The 22,865-nt window shown below is 43.3% G+C and overlaps 1 protein-coding gene across 4 annotated transcripts; it reads left to right on the forward strand.

Moving 5' to 3' along the window:
• Positions 1-775: 775 nt before the first annotated feature.
• Positions 776-22,236, forward strand: LOC111857151 (E3 ubiquitin/ISG15 ligase TRIM25-like). 4 transcript variants are annotated; one of them, XR_011989840.1, is made up of 8 exons: positions 776-1,435; positions 2,589-2,684; positions 3,037-3,270; positions 3,438-3,597; positions 4,086-4,145; positions 10,085-10,202; positions 18,519-18,651; positions 20,670-22,236. XR_011989840.1 is itself a non-coding variant. In XM_072710516.1 (8 exons), exons 1-7 carry the CDS (start codon positions 845-847, stop codon positions 18,565-18,567), a joined length of 1,308 nt encoding a protein of 435 aa, XP_072566617.1. In that variant the 5' UTR covers positions 776-844; the 3' UTR covers positions 18,568-18,614; positions 20,670-22,236. The 4 variants fall into 4 exon arrangements, 3 of the variants coding, with proteins under 3 accessions (XP_072566617.1, XP_072566616.1, XP_023693463.2); XM_072710516.1 differs by having other exon boundaries at positions 18,519-18,614; XM_072710515.1 differs by having other exon boundaries at positions 18,519-22,236.
• The last annotated feature ends 629 nt before the right edge of the window (positions 22,237-22,865 follow it).

Below are 22,865 nucleotides of genomic sequence, written 5' to 3' on the forward strand. Positions count from 1 at the left end.
AAAAAGCAGCTACTTCCCTAAAGAGGAGCACACCCGGCTCCCCCGCGTTCTCCAGGGAAGGGGGGTTAAAGTTCCTCAGCCGACTGGGCCTGCATCAGTCCTCTGGTCCTCGCTGCCAGCCCTAAAACTTCTGTAGTTCCAAAACTTCTGTACTTCTCTAAACATTCACTCCTCCCGTAACTATCTTCATGCACGGCCGATTTACCACCAGCGACAAACACATTGCTTTTCCCACAAAATGCTGACTGCAGTCCCCCGTCTGAGGTTTCTCCTACAGCCTCCTTTCCTTACTGTTGGCCCGGCCCGGCCCTGCCCTCCCCTCCCCTCCACTCCCTCCCTCTCCTTCCCTCTTTCCTATTCCCGACCTCTATATAACTCCCCCCCCCCATCCCAGTCACAGGTGTTTCTCATTACCATGCAGGGAACGACCACACCCAGAGTCATCCACTACACTACTAACATATTAACACTAACAGATGGCGGTAGATTAAATGTATTTACATATTTATCTACAGTAAAGTTAGCCACACAAAAAGTGAAATTCGGTTTTTTTTTCTGTATACAAACTATCTTCTACCAAACATACATCACAATGTAGTGTTTGGATATTGTTTTTCTATAAACTTTAATTACAAACACTACATAAATATTGAGTTGATTAACAATTTTTTACATTGCTATTGTACTCATGAACTCCATTGCTTGCCCAGTCTGTTCCTCTCAGTCTGGCCTCAGTTCAAAACCACACCTACTGCAGCCTGAGAAGCAGGAAATTCCTCCCACTCTCACACACAGACGACTGTGAGAGAAAACGAAACTGAGTCCTATCAGTATCTGTGGGAAAATGGCAGAAGCCAGTGTCACAGTGGATCAGAATGAGTTCAGCTGTCCGATCTGTTTGGATCTACTGAAGGATCCAGTGACTATTCCCTGTGGACACAATTACTGTATGAGCTGCATTAAGAGCTGCTGGGATCTGGAGAGTCTTGTTAGAGTTTACAGCTGCCCCCAGTGCAGAAAAACCTTCAAGCGTAGACCTGTTCTGGGCAGAAACACCATGCTGGCTGAAGTGGTAGATAAACTGAAGAAGGCTGCGCAACATGCAGCTACTCCTGCTGACCATTATGCTGGACCTGGAGATGTGGAGTGTGACGTCTGCACTGGGAGAAAACGCAAAGCTGTAAATTCCTGCCTGGTGTGTCTGGCCTCTTACTGTGAAACTCACCTCCAGCCTCACCATGAGTCTCCAGCTTTTAAGAAGCACAAGCTGACTGATGCCACTGGACATCTGCAGGACAAGCTCTGTTCCCACCATGACAAACCCCTGGAGGTCTACTGCCGCACCGACCAGCAGTGTATCTGTAATCTCTGTATGACGTATGAACACAGAGGCCATGATACAATCTCAGCTGCTGTACAAAGGGAGGAGATACAGGTGAGACAAGAACCTCTATTATGTATTGTGGGATTCAACAGAATTATAAAGAACATACAATGAATAGAGGAAAAGGAGAATATAGCTTAAAGCAGGGCATGATGAAGGGGGGGGGGGGGGTCAATCTAAAAAATGCAGTTAACTGAAACGAGAACTGACTGGTGCCGGCAGGGCAAGGATACCTAATCGGGTTCCGATAGAGGGAGCGACAGAAAAATGTCAGCGGCCCTTACGTATCTGTAGCCTTCCACTTCCAGAAGGACAAGTACTAACCGACTAACTAGAGTAAATGTCAAACATGTGGTTGTCACGTAGACGGAAGGTACCGAGAGGGGGAGGGATGCCCAAAGGGCTTTAAAAGGGATACAGCTGATACATATGGCAGAGCCTCCTCCTGTACATGCTGAATGTACGTCAGACGGCCGCTCCCGGATTATAATCAGTCAAGAGAATAAACCGGTGATTTGCAACTTCTCCTCGTGTCAGCGGTGAATCTCTTCTCATCCACGGACCGGTGGAGACGGCGTACTCCAACAGTATCTAATATGTATATATCACACACAGTAAGAGGGTCAAACAAGTTTTTCTCAGTTTGGGGGGCTTTTTTTTGTCTTATTTTGGCATGATGCTTCCTTCAAGTAAAGGTGCTGTTATATACCTGATAGCGGCTACCCCACATACAAAGCAGTGTTAGTTATGTTAAACGTAAAGTATTCAAAAATTGATGTACCCTTTTAAAGTGTTAACCTGTACTTGTGCAATAAAGGAAAGGTTAAAAAAATGTTTAAAAGACAGAAATGAATCCTGTTTAGATCAAGTGAAAGAAGAGCAAAAAAAAATAAATACTAATGGTTAGAAAAACATGGAATTTTGCGAGATCTCACGATACTTTTCCTTTACTATTAATAGCTACACTGTGTTCATTTAAAGTACAAATGAAATAGGTCTAATAAATATAATCCTGAATGACGGACATATTCAGTAAACATACTTTAAGCATTAAACTATGGGGGTCAAATTCTTATTTCTTTTTTTTTCCCAACCATTGATTTTCCCCCCTACCACCACCCCTCCATATCCTTTTGGGGGTCTGAAAAAAAGATGCACAAAAATTTTAAAGAAAAGCATTTTTCATCTTTATTTCCATCTGTAGACGCAAGTGGATGAAACACAGAAGGAAATTCAGCAGATAATCCAGATGAGAGAGAAGGAGCTACAGGAGCTGAGAGAGGCTGTGGGATCCATCACAGTGAGTAAGAGGCAGAGGAGAAGATAACAGCTGCCCGCTGGAGGAGACATTTCAGGGCTCAGCCTGAACCATCCCTCACTCAGCCAAAGAGGATCTTAGTGTTTGGTCACCATCCAGTCTGATCGGAGGTGGACATTTCAGGTACAGAAAGTAAAAATCCAAACCAGGATTTTTTTTCAACCAATCAGTTGAATATAAAGAGTCACAGTCACAGGGTACTCAACTGGTTGGTTGAAACAAAATCCTGGTTTGGATTTTTACTTTCTGGACCTGAAATGTCTGCCTCTGAGTCTGATCTTGGCTCCCAGTGAGAGCTGAAGATACATCTGTCCTTTGTATGTGCCTCTGACAGAGCTCTGCACAGACGGCAGTGGAGGACAGCGAGAGGATCTTCACCGAGATGATCCGCTCCATTGAGAGAAGACGCTCTGAGGTGACAAAGCTGATCAGAGATCAGGAGAAGGCTGCAGTGAGTCAGACTGAAGGACACATGGAGAGACTGGAGCAGGAGATTGATGAACTGAAGAGGAGACACTCTGAGCTGGAGCAAATTTCACACACAGAGGATCACATCCATTTCCTCCAGGTAACAGAACAGCTACTTAAACAATATGAGAACCAGAGTATTCAAATGGATGTCTATGTTCATTTGCATATATTCAAGTTCTTTTTCATTTGCCAGCCAGAAAATGTTCCTTTTAATTGAGATATTGTGCACATTTGTTTTGATGAAGCCATTTAATGTGTCTGTAGAGGTTCCTGTGTCTTCCTGTCCTCCCTGAAGTTGGATTTGGACCCAAAATCTCAGTCAATTCATGCTTTATTTTTGGGAATGTGAGGAAGGTGGTTTCTGATCTGAAGGACCAACTGGAGAATGTTTGCAGAACAACAACAGCAGAGATCAAGGATGCAGGTTAATAATGAAACACATTTTAAACATTCATTCATAATAATATGGGCTTTGCATTGAAAGTATGTAACAGAATCACTTCCACTTTTATCTGAACAAGAGAAATTCAGTTTTTCAATATGGCAAAAATGTTTATTAATATTAATATAGACAATTAGGAGAGAGTATGTATTACAGTCAGTCTTGTATTTGTGTGATTAAATTAAATTCTGTTTTAAATCCTGTTCTAAATCTTGGTGAAAGACATTGAATGAGCTCAAAATTAAACTACAAATCTGGTTCATAAAATCCTATTTCTTTTAAATAATACAATCCACAAACCTTGTTTAATGTTAAACTTAGAATAATAAGCAGTTTGTTAAAATGCCTGTTAAATTAATAATATCAACAACAACAACAACAACAATAATAATAATAATACCCTAGTGCTATTGTCTCTCACAAGTGAATCCCATTTACTCACATCCCTGTCTCTCTCTGTCTCTTTTTAGTTACTAAAGACACCATCCTACCAGTATTAGTGCCCAGGACCAGAGCAAAATTCTTACAATGTGAGTCTGTTCACACACACACACACACACACACACACACTTCTCTCTCCCTGTATGAGGTGGAGTGTGTTTTATTGTGTTTCTCTTACTCTCTCCCGCTGCCCCCTGACCTTTCACATTTACATTAGCTGCACAGATAATTTCCATTTCAATCCCTTTGCATACCTACACCTGGGGGGTATTCCAGAAAGCTTGGTTAACTTACCATTTGGTAAATCTTAACCTCTGGGTTGATATACGCCAAACCCGCATACCATGAGTATGTCGGTTCCAAAACACCTGAGAAGAGTAAGTTCAATCAACCTCCTATTGGTTACCCAGAGTTAAGGCGCGTGCACCGTGCATAAATAAAGACGTTTTCAATTGATCGCCGATTTCACGAGTCAGAATGGAAAATCAAAGTGAAAAAAAGAGAGCGGCATACTTCACAGAGGCGGAGTTGGAAGTTTTAATGCACGCATATGACGAATTCAAGCCAATAATAATGAAAAAAAGCAATACGGCTGCATCGGCTAAAGAAAGAGTTGGCTTGGCAAAAAATAACGGACAGAGTAAATGCGTGTGTATTAAATTGCAAATTTGACATCGCCTCCCCTTTTATTATAATGAAAAATAATTAAACACGTAACCCTTCCGTATCCTTTTGACTGTTAAATCACTATGAAAGCATTTACTTTTCCTGCCATTCATTTCTTTAGGTTAAAATAACAATGTGTATCGACTAGGAATATATGGTTTCTTATTTAATAAGGTGTATTCCTTCTGGAGCCAGAAGAACTTTGAGCCAAGTCAAAATGAAACACAAAAACATTCTGCAAAAAGGTAATTGATTACACGATCACTTAACTATTTATTAAACACGATTTAGTATATTCTTTCTGTCATGTAGCTAATAGAAAAAAGGCTGAAGCCCGTCTAACTGGCGGGGGCCCACCACCACCTCCCCTCACCCCATCTGAGGACAACCAGTGGTAACCAGCATTGTACTGTCCTGTAATGATTACCTATAGTTAGTGGAAAAAAGTAATGAGTTTGATGATTTTAACAAGGCAAAAAATTAAGGATACAAAATCAAGTTACCTGCACATTGATACTATGAATAGATTTCCTCCGCTATCTCGCTGTACTTGTATCGTGACAATAAAGACATCTATCTATCTATCTATCTATCAACATAGTCTCCCTCATTTATTGAAGGACCTTTAATAGGAATGTAGGTGCCATCAATGCACCCAATTATGAATGAATGAATGAATGAATGCCTTTTATTGTCACTATACATGTATTACAAATTACATTTGGAAACCCTGAAATAGAAAGTCATATATGGAAGTATCAAGTGTGTGTGTGTGCAGGATGAATACATGTAGGCTATAGATATAAATAGTATGACTACATATTAAATATGCATCATAGATTTTACTACAAAGGACAAACCTACCACTCTGTGGAATTCCTCTTCAATAACACGCAGAGCTTTATGGACAGGGAACTGTACAAACGTGTGTAAGAAGCGTTAAATACCAGACATACTGTGCGAACGGCTCTACACACAGTTGCCTTTCCTACATGCTCTGCGTCGCCCATATTGCACAAAAAATGCCCTGACGCAAAAAACCGAAGCGCTGTGTACAGAATGTTTTCTGTGCTAAGCGCAGACCCGCGGTTTGGGTTTGTGACATTTGCAATGTGCGGTTTCAAGAGATGTTAAGTAAATGAACGATTCTTTTGAAAACTGATAACGCTTTTTCAAATAATCATTAGGAAATGAAAAGATATCAATACGTGGTCTTATAACTCTCTCCCGGCGAAAAAAACCTCGTATAATTTATGCCTCCACGTCCACAGGATCGTCATCAAAAGGGCACGCCATGCTCAGTAACCTTCTGCAACAAACTGACCCTGGAACATAACCTGCTCAGTAGCAGGTTTTCTTCAGAGAGTAAGCTGCTATGGTTACGTACATACCAAGAAAGTTAACCTCCGTTTTTGGAACCGAAAGTTGAGGTTATCCACTAACTTACCCTTAAACTTACCCGGGTATGTCACATAACCTGCTTTCTGGAATACCCCCCTGATGTGTCTCATTATTCTCCTTCACTTGTTCTCTCGGGTATTATTAGGGTGAACAGAACAATATGAAAAGTAATTGAATAAATATAATTTGGGGCAGTGTGTGGCTCAGCAAAGTAAGGCTTGAAATTGATAAGAAAATTTCCAGACAAGGACTGATAAAACACTACCATTCTGTTTTCAGAACGGTATTATATCTACATAACTGTTGCAATAAATAGATTCAGTAATAAAATTAACTTTATTGATCCCCGAGAGAAAGTTTTAAAATAAAAAAGATATGGCCAGCATCAGCTGGAAAAACCAACTTTCTAATGGCCGAGAACTTGGAGATTTATGACACCATCCATCCATCCATCCATCCATTTTCTCCCGCTTATCCGAGGTCGGGTCGCGGGGGCAGCAGTCTCAGCAGGGAATCCCAGACTTCCCTCTCCCCGGCCACTTCATCCAGCTCCTCTGGGGGAATCCCGAGGCGTTCCCAGGCCAGCCGAGAGACATAGTCCCTCCAGCGTGTCCTGGGTCTTCCCCGGGGCCTCCTCCCAGTGGGACATGCCCGGAATACCTCACCAGGGAGGTGTCCAGGAGGCATCCTAATCAGATGCCCGAGTCACCTCATCTGACTCCTCTCAATGCGGAGGAGCAGCGGCTCTACTCTGAGTCCCTCCCGAATGACCGAGCTCCTCACCCTATCTCTAAGGGAGAGCCCAGCCACCCTGCGGAAGAAACTCATTTCGGCCGCTTGCACTCGCGATCTCGTTCTTTCGGTCACTACCCATAGCTCGTGACCATAGGTGAGGGTAGGAGCGTAGATCGACTGGTAAATCGAGAGCTTCGCCTTTTGGCTCAGCTCCTTCTTCACCATGACAGACCGATGCAGCGCCCGCATCACTGCGGAAGCCGCACCGATCCGCCTGTCGACCTCTCGCTCCATCGTCCCCCTACTCGTGAACAAGACCCCGAGATACTTAAACTCCTCCACTTGCGGAAGGATCCCATCCCCGACCCGGAGAGAGCATTCTACCCTTTTCCGGCTGAGGACCATGGTCTCGGATTTGGAGGTGCTGATTCTCATCCCAGCCGCTTCACACTCGGCTGCGAACTGTCCCAGCGAGAGCCGAAGGTCACGGTCTGATGAAGCCAACAGGACCACATCATCTGCAAAAAGCAGAGACCTAATCCTGAGGTCACCAAACCGGACACCCTCAACGCCCTGGCTGCGCCTAGAAATTCTGTCCATAAAAGTTATGAACAGAATCGGTGACAAAGGACAGCCCTGACGGAGTCCAACCCTCACCGGAAACAAGTCCGACTTATTGCCGCCCATGCGGACCAAGCTCTGGCACCGGTCATACAGGGACCGAACAGCCCTTAAAAGGAAGCCCGGTACCCCATACTCCCGGAGCACCCCCCACAGAACTCCCCGAGGGACACGGTCGAATGCCTTTTCCAAGTCCACAAAACACATGTAAACTGGTTGGGCAAACTCCCATGAACCCTCCAGAACTCTGCGGAGAGTATAGAGCTGGTCCACTGTTCCACGGCCGGGGCGAAAACCACACTGCTCCTCCTGAATCCGCGGTTCGACAATCCGGCGGACCCTCCTCTCCAGAACCCCCGAATAGACCTTACCAGGGAGGCTGAGGAGTGTGATCCCCCTATAGTTGGAGCACACCCTCTGGTCCCCTTTCTTGAAGAGGGGGACCACCACCCCGGTCTGCCAGTCCAGAGGCACTGCCCCCGATGTCCACGCGATGCTGCAGATGCGTGTTAACCAAGACAGCCCCACAGCATCCAGAGCCTTCAGGAACTCTGGGCGGATCTCATCCACCCCCAGGGCTCGACCACCGAGGAGCTTTTTAACCACCTCAGCGACCTCCGCCCCCGAGATAGGGGAGTCCACACCCAAGTCCCCATACTCTGCTTCCACGTCGGAAGGCGTGTTGGTGGGATTGAGGAGGTCTTCGAAGTACTCCCTCCACCGACCCAAAACGTCCCGGGTTGAGGTCAGCAGCACCCCATCCCCACCATAAACAGTGTTGATGTTGCACCGCTTTCCCACCCGGAGCCGCCGGATGGTGGACCAGAAACGCCTCGAAGCCGTCCAGAAGTCGTTTTCCATGGCCTCGCCAAACTCCTCCCAAACCCGAGTTTTTGCCTCAGCGACCGCCGAAGCCACATCCCGCTTGGCCTGCCGGTACCCGTCAGCTGCCTCTGGAGTCCCACAGGCTAAATAGGCCCGATAGGACTCCTTCTTCAGCTTGACGGCATCCCTCACCACTGGTGTCCACCAGCGGGTTCGCGGATTGCCGCCACGACAGGCACCGACTACCTTACGGCCACAGCTCCGGTCAGCCGCCTCCACAATGGAGGCGCGGAACATGGCCCATTCGGACTCAATGTCCCCCGCCTCCCGCGGGACATGGGAATAGTTCTGCCGGAGGTAGGAGTTGAAACTCCTCCTGACAGGGGATTCAGCCAGACGTTCCCAGCAGACCCTCACTATACGTTTGGGCCTGCCAGGCCTGGCCGGCTTCCTCCCCCACCAGCGGAGCCAACCCACCACCAGGTAGTGATCAGTTGACAGCTCCGCCCCTCTCTTCACCCGAGTGTCCAAGACATGCGGCCGCAAGTCCGACGACACGACTACAAAGTCGATCATCGAACTGCGACCTAGGGTGTCCTGGTGCCAAGTGCACATATGAACACCCTTATGCCTGAACATGGTGTTCATTATGGACAATCCGTGGCGAGCACAGAAGTCCAACAACAGAACACCACTCGGGTTCAGATCGGGGGGGCCGTTCCTCCCAATCACGCCACTCCAGGTCTCACTGTCATTGCCCAAGTGAGCATTGAAGTCCCCCAGTAGAACAAGAGAGTCCCCAGAAGGAATGCTCTCCAACACCCCTTCCAGAGACTCTAAAAAGGGTGGGTACTCTGAACTGCCGCTCGGTGCATATGCACAAACGACAGTCAGAACCCGTCCCCCCACCCGAAGGCGAAGGGAGGCTACCCTCTTGTCCACCGCGGTAAACCCCAATGTACAGGCACCCAGCCAGGGGGCAATAAGTATGCCCACCCCCGCTCGGCGCCTCTCCCCGCAGGCAACTCCAGAGTGGAATAGGGTCCAACCACCTTCAAGGAGACTGGTTCCAGAGCCCAAGCCGTGCGTCGAGGTGAGCCCGACTATGTCTAGCCGGAATTTCTCAACCTCGCGCACCAGCTCAGGCTCCTTCCCCATCAGAGAGGTGACATTCCATGTCCCAAGAGCTAGCTTCTGCAGCCGAGGATCGGACCGCCAAGGTCCCCGCCTTCGACCACTGCCCAGCTCACAATGCACCCGACCCCTATGGCCCCTCCTACGGGTGGTGAGCCTATTGGAAGGGGGACCCACGGGCCTTGTTCGGGCTGTGCCTGACCAGGCCCCATGGGTATAGGCCTGGCCACCAGGCGCTCGCCATCGAGCCCCACCCCCAGGCCTGGCTCCAGGGGGGGGCCCCGGTGACCCGCGTCCGGGCAAGGGAAAACGTGGTTCCAATATTTTCTTCATCATATGGGGTCTTTTGAGCCGAACTTTGTCTGGTTCCTCACCCCGGACCTGTTTGCCTTGGGTGACCCTACCAGGGGCATAAAGCCCCGGGCAACTTAGCTCCTGGGATCACTGGAACACGCAAACCCCTCCACCACGATAAGGTGTCGGCTCCAGGAGGGGTTTTGTGAATTATGACACCATACAAAAGAGAAACATCATAAAAAGAAAGAGCACATGCAAACTAAGCTGTGTAAAAATCATATCAAATATCACCAAATGGTGCAAAGGAGCAAAGACCAAAACATCACCTTCTGATGTTCTCCTCCATCAGATTCCTGTCGGGTCACTCTGGACCCCAACACAGCAAACAGAAACCTCCATCTGTCTGAGGGGAACAGAGTGGTGACATGGAAGAGAGAGACACAGTCATATCCTGATCACCAAGAGAGGTTTGATTGGCATGACCAAGTGCTGTGTACAGAGGGTCTGACTGGGCGCTGCTACTGGGAGGTTGAGTGGAACGGGGATGGGGTCGGAATAGGCGTCACATATAAGGGGATCACCAGGAAAGGACGGGGTGATGACAGCGCACTCGGGAACAATGACAAGTCCTGGTGTTTGAACTGCGATCCCGATAGTTACTCATTCTGGCACAATAATAAGTACACTGCAGTATCTGGCCCCCGTTCCTCCAGGATAGGGGTGTACCTGGATCACAAGGCAGGAACTCTGTCCTTCTACAGTGTCTCTGATGCAACATCTGGCAAAATGACCCTCCTGTACATGGTCCAGACCACGTTCACTAAGCCCCTCTATCCTGGGTTTGCATTTAAGTATTATAAATGGTGTGAATTTTCAGTAAAGCTGAGTGATATTTAATGAAAATTAGCTAATCGTCTAAGATCAGATTACAGGAAATTGACTACAAAGAAATGCAATTCATTCATTTACAGCAAATAATCAGTTTTTGTTAAGAAAATGTTTCATGAAATTCATATAAAGTAAAAACAGAAAAAACTATAACACCTTACTTGCGGGGGCACAAATACTTAGTAGTAACTCAGTAACTACTGAAGTACAAATCATGAACAAATATAGTAGCTACCTAAGATAAAAGATGCATCTTCATTAGTTAATGATGAACAAACATGATGTCAGTATTTCATTGTGTTATTCATTACTTGTTCCTTCAGTAGTTCCTATGGTAGTTACATCCGTAGTTTATCAACGTTTACAGAATTAACAGATATAGTAAAAATAGTAACTGCTTGGGATGAAAGATGCATCATGATTCGTTAATGATTAACAAACATGAGATCAGTATGTAACTAAGACTTGGTTTGTCTTTAATTAATACATAAGTAATAGCATAATATGTAAAGTGTTACCAAAAACATCTACAGAGATGTCTTAAGAACGACGTATGATTTCCAGTTCAACTTTCCAATTCTAGTCAGTCAAAATGACGTTATACATGCAATGTCTTCAAGATCTTTCAAAGATAACGATCAGTTATGTTCACAGTATCATTCAAACGGCAACATTAGCAGCAAGAAGTTTTTTTATTATTATTTTTGTTGTTATTTTTACATTCAGTTTGCTACCTTGTTGTAAAATGTACACTATATGGACAAAAGTACTGATACACCTCTTAATCATTGAATTCAGGTGTTTCATTTAGACCCATTGCCACAGGTATATAAAATCAAGCCCCCAGCCATGCAGTCAGGTTTATAAACATTTATGAATGAATGAGTCGTTCTGAAGAATTCAAGCGTGTTACTGTCATTGGATGCCACCTTGGGAAGTCAGTTCATGAATTTTTTTCCCTGCTGGATATTCCAGAGTCAACTGCAAGTGGTGTTATTGCAAAGTGGAAGCATTTTGGAACAACAGAGACTCAGGCACAAAGTGCCAGGCCACGTAAAGTAGCAGAGCGGGTCACCGAGTGCTGAGGCACATGACGTGTATGTTTGACCAATGCTCTGTTGACTCAATAGCTGCAGAGTTCCAAACTGTGTCGGGAACTTCATGGAATGGGATTCCATGGCTGAGCAGCTGCATGCAAGCCCCAACATCACCAAGCACAATGCCAGGTGTCAGATAGAGTGGTGTAAAGCATGGACTATAACCACTGGGCTATGGAGCAGTGGAAACGTGTTCTGTGGAGTGAAGAATCACGCTTCTCTGTCTGGAGTCTGATAGATCAGTCTGGATTTGGTGGATGTCAGGAGAACATTACCTGCCTGACTGCACTCTGCCAACTGTAATGCTTGGTGGAGGAGGAATAATGGTTTGGGGTTATTTTTCAGGGGTTGGGTTAGTACCAGTTATGGCAACTCCTTATGCTTCAGCATACCAAGACATTTTGAACAAACTTTGTGGGAATAGTTTTGGGAAAATCCTTTTCTTTTCCAGCATGACTGCGTCTGATTGCATAAAAAAGTCCATAAGAACATGGTTGGGTGAGTTTGGTGTGGAAGAACTTGACTGGCCCCCACAGAGCCCTGACCTCAACCCCATCAAACACCTTTTGATTGAACTAGAATGGATTTTGCAAGTCAGGCCTTCATGTCCATTATCAGTGCCTGATCTCAAATGCTCTTTTGGATGAATGGGCAAAAAATCCCACAGACACACTCAAAATTGTCCTAGAAAGCTGTCCTAGAAGAGTAGCAGCTGTTATAGCTACAAAGAGGGACCAGCTCCATATTGATGCCTATGGATTTAGAATGGGATGTGATAAAAGTTCCTGTAGGTGTAATGGCCAGCTGTCCCAATACTTTTGTCCATATAGTCTATATTATGAGTACCAAGGAGTAAGTGGGATAATTTTCTAATGAATATTCTGTATGCCTTTGTAATACACATCATGCTTCTATGTAAACAAGACATGAATTATTTTGATAAACCCCGTGTCAATACAGTGATTAAGTATTCATTTATTTGTTTTTTTTTAACCTGTGTAAAAGACACTTGACTGGCTACCATCACATACACATTGCCTTTCTTTTAAACTATTGTACAGAAACTCCTCTACTTACGAAATTTCAACTTACGAACTTTCAGACATATGAACGAAGAAGACTGTAAGTCCAAATTGTGTTCCTTGGGCTCCCGTTTCCTGTCCGCAACATCAAATTTTTTGCCAATTCTGCCTAGTACGACTTCTGGCCGCTACTCCCGCCGCACAGCAGCGTAGCGTGCGTACTCCCAGCATCCTAGTTCTTTGTACTTGCGTATACCCTTAGAATGATGTTGAATAACGACTTACGAACATTTACGAACAACATACAAGTTACAAACGGCCATTCGGAACGTAACTCATTCATAAGAAGGGGGGCGTCTACTGTTTCATTGGTGGTATTTTCTCTAAATCTGTACTGATATCATGACAATACTCTGTTTTAGGAAACCTGTAAAATCATGCTTTTTCTACTGAATTTTTGTTTCCTTTTTGTGATATTTATGGGAAATGCAGGGGATGTCAGTCTAGATAACACATTGCAATTGTGATCAAAATTCAACACGGCCTTTTATTTATATTTCTTCACACATACACGCAGACACACACTGGGGTTAAGGGCCTTGCACAAAGGCCAAATGGTAGGATCCCTCCGCTGATCAGAGAATTTGAACCAGCAACATTCTGATTCTCAACCTGCAGAGCTGCTCCATCCCCACAAAATATCATTATTTTTCTGTCAGTGCATAAACCATATCCCCGCTGAAAAAAATAACATTGACCTGCATGATTTCCATGCTAGTCTATGCTGGTTTGGTGCTGGTATAGCTGGTGGACCAGCATAGCTGTTCTGGTCAACATGCACATGGAGCTGGTCCACCAGCAATATTTCATGAATGATACTGGTCCACCAGCACCAAAACACAACATATGTTAGTGTAACCAACATGCATTATGCTGGTGAGTCAAAGACAAGACAGGTAAATTTGTTATCCCAAGGCCATTAATTTAACATAAATTAGGTCTTTATTTCTTCTTTATTTCAACCTGTGGCTGGCAGCTTAAAAGAGCTCAGCAGACTTACCTCTGGTGCACGGTATTGTTGATCCATGCGACATATTGAACGGTTCGTCTGTCTTTCGTCTAGCCCTGACCCACCCTGCCTGTCCTGCTCCTCTGTTTGTCCCCTCAGCCTTCCTCCCCCTCACAAGAGGGAGCCAAACTCCATCATGTAGTCAGGACAGTGGAGCGAATTATCAGCTGTATTCTGCCAACGCTTCTGCATACTTAAAACAGCAGGGTCACAAATCCCTCGGGGAAGATCATAGCTGACCCCTCTCACCCTGGACACGACCTTGTCCATCTGGTAGAAGACTCAAGAAACAAGCATGCTTCATTTGCCATTCGCACCAGTAAATGAGAATGTTTTTCTTTGCTGATCCAATCTTGCTGTCCATAGATTGGGGTCACAGCACGGGGTTAGCTATCATGCAGCACCCCTGGAGCGGAGGGGGGGGGGGGGTAAGAACTTCACTGAAGAGGCCCATGGCCATGTGACTGTTCTGCCAAGGCTGGGGCTCAAACCAGCAAACTTCTGATCACAGGTACAGAGACTTAACCCACTGAGCTACTCACTGCCTCACTCTACTCACTCAAGCTCCCCCCCCCCCAACAAGGCATGAGGGCAGCTTCTCCCCAGAGCTCATTAACAGTGGTGGACACTCTGCACTTTAAACAACCACATTGAACTCTTTCACATCATGCACTGTTGCTCATTTGCACAAAGTACTTGTAACCCTGTAACATACTGTAAATAACATTCCATCTGTGTTCCTCACAAGTGCACACTCACATACATGATTTGTATATAATATTCTTATGTTTATGTCCTCCATTCATATTCTTATTTTTATCCTTTAGTTTTTAGTTTCCTTGAATATATGTAAATAGTTTGTACTTGTCCAGCCTGTGTAATATGTTACATGTCAATCATGTCGCGTACGGAAGGAAGGCGACAATCCACTTATGGCTCCAAGAAACACGGGATTTAAAACTAATACAAAACCAAAGGACCACGAGGGGGTCATAAACGGACAGGGAGACGCAGAGTTAAAGAACTAAATAAGGGTTGAGCATGATGTTGAACTAACAGAGGCTAATAATAAGAAGTGTAAAGAAAAGGTACGGGAACAGAGCAAGACCAGGAACTGAACGGTAACCTGAAACAGCCAAATGCAGCAGCAGCAAACTCATACACAAACTTACTCTCCCCCCCCCCCACCACACACACACACACACACACACACCCCTACCCTGCCCTAACCATAACCATACAGTAATTAACCTAACAAAATACAAGAGTTTTTGCATTTAAAATATTTTCATAGCAGTCACCGATTTTTATGAAATAGAGTTTTCCCTTATGGGGACCAGGAAACCGTTCCCCATAAGGGAAAAAAACAGATATTCATCACGTTATGGGGCCATAAGGATAGGTAAACCCGCTCGCACACGCACACGCACACGCACTCTCTCTCTCACTCACTCACTCACTCACACACAATCACACACACAATGACCAGCAGGCGTGAGACATGAAACAATTAAGCAATCAGAGAGGGTGCAGGACAGCGAGCAATCAGGTAGAATAATCATGAGGAACCGGGAAACAGGTGGGTCAAATAAACTTAATCAAGAAACCATGAGACCAACAGGGAAACTAAGAAAGAGAATCAAACACTAAGATTATAACAAAGACAAGTAATATATAATCACAAACACCAGCACCTAGCAAAACCCAAAACAGAACGCAAACCAAAGACTAGGAACAAGAAAACTAAAATAGAAAATAAATACTGGGGAACACAACCCAATAATTACAAATACACAGATAAAGCTGGTCTTGAATACATGACCAAAGGGGTTACAACCACATGCTCAGCCCACAGAGCAATGCATTTGTCCGGGAAGTATAGTAAACACACTAGGCAATACTAGGAACTAAGAGAAAGGGGAACGGCAGGGACGTCACTAGGATTGAAGGACAAGGGGGGCTCAGCCCCCAGGGTTGTAGGAAGGAATTAGCGCGTATAGAGGGCTGAAAATTTTTCACCAAACCTAAACAGGCTTCTTAAATTTTATTATCTCATTAATCTAAAAGGCTCCACCCTGAAGAAAACGACAACAACAAAACAAATAATCTCTTTACCTGTGAAGCTCCACCAGTCTTAATCATGCACGCTCCCTCAGCCTCAGCTCCCCTGCCGCTCTCCGGCTTCTCCCTCAATCTTTCAAAATACTTTCGTATATCCATCTGCAGGGACGGCTTAAGGTGTACAGAGGCCCCTAGGCTACAGTAGTCTGTGGGCCCCCCAACCCCGCCCCCTTGCAGGCTGGCACACGTGGGGCCCCTAGGCTTAAGCCATATCTAGCCTGTGCGTTAATCCGCCCCTGTCCATCTGGTATATAAACTGAAATTCAGTGTCTCTGTTTTTGCTGTTGTAAAAATATATCCACTTAATGGTAAGTGTCCCTGTTTTGTGACACTTACCATTAAGTTTTTGATCACAATAACTAATTATGACAGCAGCATTATGTTAGTCTAAATTAGTTTTAAAATAGCCAACAACGTCACTTTCCTTTCACTTACGGAAACCTAAGTAAAGTTAAGCAATTAACAGTTATTGACACCTACTCACAATCTCTGACAATGAAATTATCTGGCCGCTTCTTTCTGTTGAACGTTGCTACTCGTTAACAAGCCGCGACATGTAGCTTCCGCCTGGGTCCTAATGCCCGCCTCTACCTATAGCAGCTTAAACAGCCAGTACATAATTTTAATTAAATAATGATAGCTAGACTTACAGCATTATTTTTAATAATAGTCTTGCTTCTATTTGTTAAGTGCGTACCTGCGCTCAGTGATATCTTGTATGAAATGTATGGATATATAATTATAAAATAGTATGATAATTACTATATTTTTAGGGGGGGCTTGGGATCATTTTGGGGGGACTGAAGCCCACCCTAAATAGGCCTAACGACGCCCATGGGGAAAGGTCACAGAGGTCAGGGTCGGATGGTACAGGCAAATTCCTCGTATGTATAACATATTTGGTGAAATAAAGTGATTCTGATTCTTTGTAAATACTAGTAGTTATAACTATATCGCTAGTTGAAAATGATGCATATTTTTGCATGTTTATGTTAAGAATGTCCATTTTTATAGCTATATTGGCTGGATAATATTCTGCTTTTGTGATTTCCAAACTATATAGTAAAATGGTAAATCTCTTGCACCCATTTCATGTAACCTTAACGTAAAAAAAAATCACTGGATTTAGTTGGTCAAGTTATGCCTACTAAATATTGTAAAGAGAAATTATGTGTCGTTTTACAGATTTCATTAATGTGCAAGCAATGTCCATTAAGTAAATGGCAATGGTAATTTGGTAAATCCAATGACATTTTTGACAGTGAATTGCACACCAACCATTGGGTGATACAAAAGTAGAAAACCTACAGGAATACTATTATATTATATGGTATTATATTATATTAGCTAGGTCATAATCCTAAATCAAAAACCCAATACAGAGAAAAAAGAAAGTTCTGTAAGAAATTATGCTCTAGATGAAAATCCTGTTGTAATTTTAGAAGGCCGGACTGTACCACAAAATGTTTAGAATTCTACGGAATTACAATAGGGAATATTTTTGGAATATTGGGAAATCATATAGGATTTACATAGTCCCATTGAGAGCTACTGGAAATAAGAAACTGTAGATTTTTTTATTAGGGAATGGTGTGATTTTAACTGTAATAGACTTTTGAAACATTTTATTCTCAAAGCATGCGTTCTTAGGATATTCTCTCAATGAACAAAATAACAGCTATGACTATGCAAGAATTATAGGATAACACTCTAACGGCTGATGGGTAAACCCTGTCGGTTTAAATTAACCAGACGTAGAAGACTCCAAGCTCATGTGAGAGAAAAAATGACTAGAGGGATGTTTCTGCATTCAGCTTTGGAATGTGTTTTTATAGTAATGCAGAAGTGCTTGTGTGTTAGACAGCTAACACACAAGAATAACCTAAAGAGAGTTAAGAGTTCACCTCAGAGTTACAAACGCTTGGAGCACGCTTATCAGAAAGGCCAGAAAAACCACAAAGAAGCTGCAAAAATGTGTGTGTGGGGGGGGGGGGGTTGGGGGGGCTAAGAGGTAGAGGGTGTGCAAAGTGCAAGCGCCCCATGCCTGCAGGATACAGACTATATGAAGTATATGCGTGCTTGCAAGACGCAAACTGCATAAAGCAGATATTTTGCAAGGTGGGCGCCCCTAATCGGTTTGATCCGGTTCTGAGGAGGGGGCGTGAGCTATCCGTGTGCCACTATAAAAGCTATGTTAACGTACAGATTCTTCGAGCATTACCGCGGTGGTAATTGAGGGTTGATTGTTCCCTGAAACACCAAATGAGTGTCATAAATTTCTACCACACTCAACCACCAAAAGGCTTTTATTGAACCCAAACCAGTCGTATACTCGCACTGCCCACCGTGCCTGTTGCTCCACTTACCCATAACACACACACACACTACAAGCAGCTACTCCTGCTGACCATCATGCCGGACCTGGAGATGTGGAGTGTGACGTCTGTACTGGGAGAAAACACAAAGCTGTCAAGTCCTGCCTGGTGTGTCTGGCCTCTTACTGTGAAACTCACCTCCAGCCTCACTATGAGTCTCCAGCTTTTAAGAAGCACAAGCTTCTTTTTTCATCTTTTGTTCCATCTGTAGAAACAAATGGATGGAACACAGGAGGAAATTCAGCAGAGAATCCAGATGAGCGAGAAGGAGCTGCAGGAGCTGAGAGAGGCTGTGGGCTCCATCACAGTGAGTAGGAACCTGAGGAGAAGATAACAGCTGCCTAGTAAGAGTTACATTTACATTTAATATTGTGTAACACCAAAAAACTAACACAAAATACTGAGACCCAATGGTGACAACCAACCTGCCCCACACAGCCACCAGTCTCTGCCAAATCCCTGCAGCTGACAGTGTATGAGCTTAATGAGTGATCAGAATGTTTACAAGGTAATAAAACTGTTACATACATATATATGTGCAGACTTGTTTCGGATTAAAAATCAAACGTCTGCCAGCTGACCAAAGTTGGCAGCCCTATATTGTATAAGATGATGCGGCTTAAGTCATGGGACTGACCTTCGTTTTAGCAGCGATTATTTTGACATACAGGAATCATAGAAAGTAAATTAAGCAAAATCATTTAAGTCACCGTGATGACTAAGGAAGGCTAGGTACTCCATGAGATTAAATAACACAATGGTTAACCAAGCATTATTTATTTTCCCTAATGTCTTATTTTAAGATATACAGTGGTACCTCAGTTCTCGAACTCATTAGAACTCAAATTTCTTAAAAGTCGAACCAACCAGTTCGAAAAAAAATGATCTAGAGCTCGATCTGAATCTCAGAAGTCAAACCCTGAACACCGACCTAAGATATCTTGTAGGCGCGGAGAAATGAGTCGTGCGGCACATCAAAGGGTAACGCTTCAGTCTCAGCCTCGCATTTGCTGTGATAGAATCGTGCATGTTTACACTAGCTGAATACATATATTTAGACAGTAAAAATACATTTAGACAATGATAGACAGTAACACTAATTATTATTATATAATAAAATACATTTAAAAATATATATTTCTTATTCATAATTTTAATATTGATAATAAACAATTAATACGTTTAATTATAATAATATTGTTGTGCTGAGCGGGGACGGAATGGAGACAAAGGTGCAGATGTCAGGGTATTGGGGAATACGGGGTTTAATTACAGGTAAGGCAGGCAAAACGCAGACGGACAATACAATGACTGGACTGGGGAAACAAACAAAAATTCTGTTTTAATGATGTTGTATTGCAACACACCAGTGTAAGGCACCTTGGGGGTGACACCCTTGTGAAATGCACTATATAAAAATAAACTGAACTGATGGAAATGGTCATCCCAAAAACCCACACCCTCATCCGCCCTGCATCAATCAGGTTCCCCACCCTTGAACTACAGGGATGGCTGACACTACTGTCTGTACCATAAATCTCGGTTCATTAATAATATTTATTATCACCTGGAACTAAAACAACCTTGCTCACTATTGCTCTTTTCCCTGCTTGTCAGTGAACATGTGTTTCTCATTTCCTATGTCATGCCTGTAGAACTGAAAGCGTAAAGCAGCAACTGGACCAGCATGAAAAAAGCTTAAGCCCTCATTTATTTGAATGAAGGCACAAAATGCACAAACACACATCTTGCCTTATTCGCCTCAAGCATATTTAAATCCAGCTGAAGTTTGACCAACGTCATGTGACTGACCTGTGTTCAACCAAAATGAGAGGAATGGCGGCTTGGCTTTGCGGTAGTTGTAGTAGACTGTAGCTGTTTATGTATTACACATGGATATGTAAAATCTAATTCTGGTCCCTCGTTATTTTACCACAAGATACAATTAAATATCTATTTGCAATATCTGGTCGAACTCTACCGTTCCTTTCTAGCTGCCAAAGTGGTGGGATGAGTATTCAGATCCTTTAAGTAAATTCAATGCTGTTACAAAGAAATACTCATACTCGAAGTTTCATGAGTATATGAGTATTTTTCATCTCAATTTCTTCAACTTCGGTCTTAGGCCGGAGCTTTTCTTTGTGCTTCGCGTCACTCGGTCGGTTGACTGTGAGCATGCGCAGAAGCGCTTACGTCGAGCTATCGGCCCCTGTCAGGCATCGGCATCTCCATAACCACAAATCTCCTCTGAATCAATATTGATTCAATGTCAAATTTTCAACATTGCATGTCTGCATGTTACTTTGTTGTTCATTTTCATTAATGTCATTACTTGCTAAATAAAACCATCTGTTTCTTTAAGGACGTTCCTGGGAATAAATCCTGAACGAGGGTCGAAGACTGAAAAGAAGGGAACAAAATAGCTACGCATTCCTCCAAGACTGCTGAAGTTCTTTATGAGTTGAACGACTTTGGGAATCCATAGACAATTTGAGCTGTATTCATTAGTCGCTCACACTGGCACATGGCGAGAGGTACCAAGAACACACACAGAGACATTATTCTTATTGATTGTTTTTGAATGTTTTAAACTTCAAAAGTAGTTATACTTTATTATGATCACTCTTTGGTGAAGCACCATTATTGTACTAGTAGATTGTTCATTATTGAAGATACCTTCATTTTAATGGTTTATTTTGACCTGTTTTATTCTGTTTGTTGCTGTTTAAAGCAAAAAGTATTTTACAAAACAAGCACTTTTCAATAATTCTGTACTCATTGCTGCAATATGCAATGGTATGATGTTTTAGTTCTTTTAAAACTAACAATCTATATGAATTTACATTATTTACATAATATTTATATGAGGAAAAAATGACTTGGGGGGGAAAAAATAAACAGTTTTTACATATTGTGGTGAATTTATTTGTTCATGTTGCTCTAAGCAGTTCAATTATCCCATCAGAATATTTCATTGGTCTAGTGATGGATACCATTTATCATTGTATTTCAGCATTGTTATTAGATTGTTTTTTTACCAGACAGTGTGGGCAACTAGTGACTATACAAAATTTTACATTTGAGCTTTGAAGAAACAGTCCATAGAAATGGTAAGATTTGATTAGAATTGTCAGTAGTGGTGAAATTCCTATTCCGATATTTTGCAGACATTTCCGCTTTAGGTAGTGTTGTAGTCAAGACCGCCTAAACTGAGACTAAGACATTGCCGAGACCGGAGGGTATCAAGACCAAGACACACTAAGGCGACACCAAGACCAAGACTGGTCCAGACCAAGACCAAGACCGAAAACAAACTATGGCTAGAATCGACATCACATTACTCAGATCAACTGTAGAGAAAAAAGGCATTGCTGTAAAGTGTCATTACTCGTTAAATCAAATTCATGTTATCTTTTCAATTATATTGTCCATATGTCTCTCATTTAAAATCTCCCAGATTTGTCATAGTTACGAGGCCTGATGGAAAATAATATTCTCAGCAATCCTCTCCTATAACCATTTTATCAGACCTCGTCAAGGGAAAGAGATGGGATGTACCAGAAAGACGTTCATATTAAGTCTCTTATACCAGGGACAGAGGCCTCGGGTAAGCTATGAATACAGCTATGTAATGATCCTTTGCTTTGAATTGAAGAGAATGAGCCTCCAAATTGACTTGCACCTCCAAGACCGTGCTTTCTAATGAATGTAAAATACCTAATTTATTTGAATTATAACTATGCTATAGACTTCGCGGACATTTCTTTGCCGACTTCGCTATGATGCGATGTGTATAATGTGTGTGGACTGTGAAGCACTGGCAGTGTCCGTTGAGAAAATGTATACAATGTAACATTTTTAAAATAGATGCATCTGACTGGTCGCATTTGAATTGAGGCGCGTAATAAATAATGATACTGTTCTGTGAAGATGTGCTGTTTTGTCTTTTTTCCCCATCCCATCGAGACCGCTATGTCCGAGACCTAGACAAGACCGAGACCAAATAGAGTCGAGACCAAGACAAGACCGAGACCACAAAAAAAAAATTGGTCTCGAGACCAAGACCGGTCTCGGGAACTACAGCACTAGCTTTAGGATTGGCAGAAACGGTTCAATTGTACAGAGGATATACTACAAACCACTAGAGGGAGCTGAAGTATCGCATCATACCAGGTCTATATGTAATTCTCTATTTTGGAATGAAAGGAAATGTCTGCAAATGGTACAGAGGATATACAGTGACTCTACAGTATTTTCTGTTTTGGGATTAACAGATGTGCCCATGAATGATACAGGGGATATTCTGTGAATCTACAGAATTTTCCATTTTTGGGCTAAAGGAAATGTCTGTAAATTTAATGTAAAATGTACTGGTAATTTTCTGCCAAGACTATCCATTTTTTTTCCCTTATAGTGTAGCCCTATGCAGAACATTAGGTATTGTGCAGTGTCTTCATTACAAACATGCCTTCAAATTGACAACAGATGCCTGGGAGATGCAGGCTTCCATGCATACAGACATTTGTGTTAGACCACATGCATCTGGTCTGTCTAGGAG

The sequence above is a fragment of the Paramormyrops kingsleyae genome, chromosome 4 (genome assembly GCF_048594095.1).
Source record: "Paramormyrops kingsleyae isolate MSU_618 chromosome 4, PKINGS_0.4, whole genome shotgun sequence".
Classification (NCBI taxonomy): domain Eukaryota; kingdom Metazoa; phylum Chordata; class Actinopteri; order Osteoglossiformes; family Mormyridae; genus Paramormyrops; species Paramormyrops kingsleyae.